At 35.7% G+C, this 2542-nt stretch overlaps 1 protein-coding gene across 1 annotated transcript in view; it reads right to left on the bottom strand.

The window, feature by feature from the left end:
• The window catches only part of LOC102837054 (chromosome unknown open reading frame, human C20orf26), a 529862-nt gene that overhangs the window by 333082 nt on the left and 194238 nt on the right, over positions 1-2542 (bottom strand). Inside the window, exon 12 of the mRNA XM_006860747.1 lies at positions 1535-1674. Coding sequence (XP_006860809.1) covers positions 1535-1674 — 140 coding nt within the window. The remainder of the gene's footprint in view (positions 1-1534; positions 1675-2542) is intronic.

Here is a 2542-nt window from a genome sequence, read left to right as displayed (position 1 = left end):
CTGGAAGGCATGCGGTAAAGATGGCAGGGCAGTGAGTTGCTGCCTGCAGAGGCCATGATGCCTGTACTCCCAGGCCTGCCCACCAGTGATGTATCCACCCTGGCTTTGGGGTGCCTCATTTTCTCTCTGTCTCCTTATGTGTATTCTTGATATATATGACTCGCCGTCAGGTATCCTCTCCTCGTGAACCGAACCCCTACGTCGAGACGGGTCCCCGACAGTTTCTAATAAAATAGACTTTAGGGGAAAAACCAGCATAAGAGACAGAGAAGAACATTTTCTCCTGATTAAAAGCTGAATTGAACAAGAGAACATAACAATAATAAAAATCTATGCTACCAATGAAAGAGCCTCACAATACAGAAGTCAGACTCCAATAGAATTGAAGAAAGAAATTGACAACTCTACAACAATAGATTTTAATACACTACTCTTGATAAAGGGCAGAACAACTAGAAAGAAACTCAACAAAGACACAGAAAAACTAAACAACATAATCAATCAACTTGAGCTCATAATACAGAGCACTCAACCCAACAGCAGCAAAATACACATTCTTTTCCAGTACACATGGAACATTCTCCAGAATACACTGTATGTTAGGCCACAAAGTAAGCCTCAATACATTTTAAAACATTAAAATAATACAAAACATCTTTTCAGATCACAATGCTATAGAATTAGAAAACAACAAGAAGATCAAGGAAACAAAATCACGTACATGGAAACTGAATGACACCCTGCTAAAAAGCTACTGGGTAATAGTACAAATAAAACATGAAATTAAAAAATTTCATTGACTCAAATAAGAATAAATACAATATGTCAAAACCTTTGGGACACAGTAAAATCAGTACCCAGAGGGTAGTTTTAGTAATAAATGCACACATCCAAAACGAAGAAAGGACCCAAATTAACACTGTAGCACATCCCCAACAATTAGAAAAAGACCAGCAAAGTAAGCCCAGAGTCATCAGAATAAGAGAAATAATAAAGACTACAGCAGAAATAAATTAATTTGAAACCAGAAAAACAACAGAATCAACATGACAAAAAGTAGGTTCTGTCTTTTCAATATTTAGATTTAACACTTCACTCAAAATAGGAATTTATTTTATGGTAGAGTATGGATAAAGTTTCTACTTTTACTTTTGTCCCACTATTTGTAGAGCAATCCTTCCATTTTTCACTGTTAGGACGCAAACTTTGTATACACATACATACACACAAAATTCTTAAGGTATTGGGGGGTCTATCAATGGACTCTATTGCAATACATTGTTCTACCTATAGATTCTGTCAACATGACATTATTTGACTACTGTGGAGTTATGTTTTAGTATCTTACAGCACAAATCCCTTCATAGTATTACTCTTTCTCTAAATGAATTAGCTAAAATATCTTGATGAAGCTCGTTACCAATAAGTGACAATTTTGAAATAATTAATAAAAATAGTAGGAACCAGTATTGTTACTCCTTTCTCTACTTTTAACTTCATAGGTCATCTTTTGGCAACACATGATGATACTTACTTGAGAAGTCCAGCCCTATGGAAGACATAGAGATCCTGTTCAAGGACACAGTTGTTGAAAGGGACCATCCTCACGAAGTTCTGGATGAGGACAAACTCAGGGGTGAGGTGGGGCAGAGAAATTACACAAAAGTTCTTGTCCTAAAATGATTGAAAACCAGAACACATAGAGAGAGAATCAAGTCACTTTTCACATAAGCATTATACATCAGTTCTTGCTATACAAAATTAAGGAAAATAGCAATCATATATGTTCAATAGGGGAAGGAAATTAAAATCAAATTTTACTGTAACTTAGAAATTAATTGTATAAAAAATGGAGAAATAAGTAACTGCAAGAACATGGAGAAAATATCTGTATGTCTGGTTGAAACTTGAATAAATTAGTGCTATGATGACACAGTGGCTACAAAAATGGGCAACTAACAACAAAAATGGGACCCATTCAATATAGTTCTTATGAAAAAGCAGATTTTTAAATTAAGAACATTTGCACTTCATAGTTAATTCACAAATATGTGAGTGAGGCAGCACGGAGTTCTAGGTAGGTCTTTTGCTTACTAAGTTATCTTAAACCAGCCCAGTTCTTCTTTGTGAACTGAGGGAAAATCTCTCCAGGCTTTTTTGGCTCTAAAATCCCGTGACTATAAAGAAAGAGATTGAATCAAACATCCATTCCTGATAAAAACACTCAACAAAATAGGAATTGAAGGAAAATTCCTCAACAGAATAAAGAACACATATACAAAACCAACAGCCTATATTACTCTCAATGGAAAGAAATTGAAAGCCTTCCCTCTGCTAACAGGAACCAGACAAGGATGCCTTCTGTCACCAGTTCTATTCAATATTGTGCTGGAAGTCTTAGCAAGAGCTATACGGTAAGACAGGGAAATTAAAGGCATCCAAATTGGCAAAGGGGAAGTAAAACTCTCCCTATTTGCAGACGATATGATCCTATATGTAGAAAACCCCAAAGACTCAGTAAAAAAGCTACTAGACCTCATTG

This window comes from Chrysochloris asiatica, unplaced genomic scaffold (genome assembly GCF_000296735.1).
Source record: "Chrysochloris asiatica unplaced genomic scaffold, ChrAsi1.0 scaffold00039, whole genome shotgun sequence".
Taxonomy (NCBI): domain Eukaryota; kingdom Metazoa; phylum Chordata; class Mammalia; order Afrosoricida; family Chrysochloridae; genus Chrysochloris; species Chrysochloris asiatica.
This window is presented reverse-complemented; position numbering and strand designations above follow the sequence as displayed.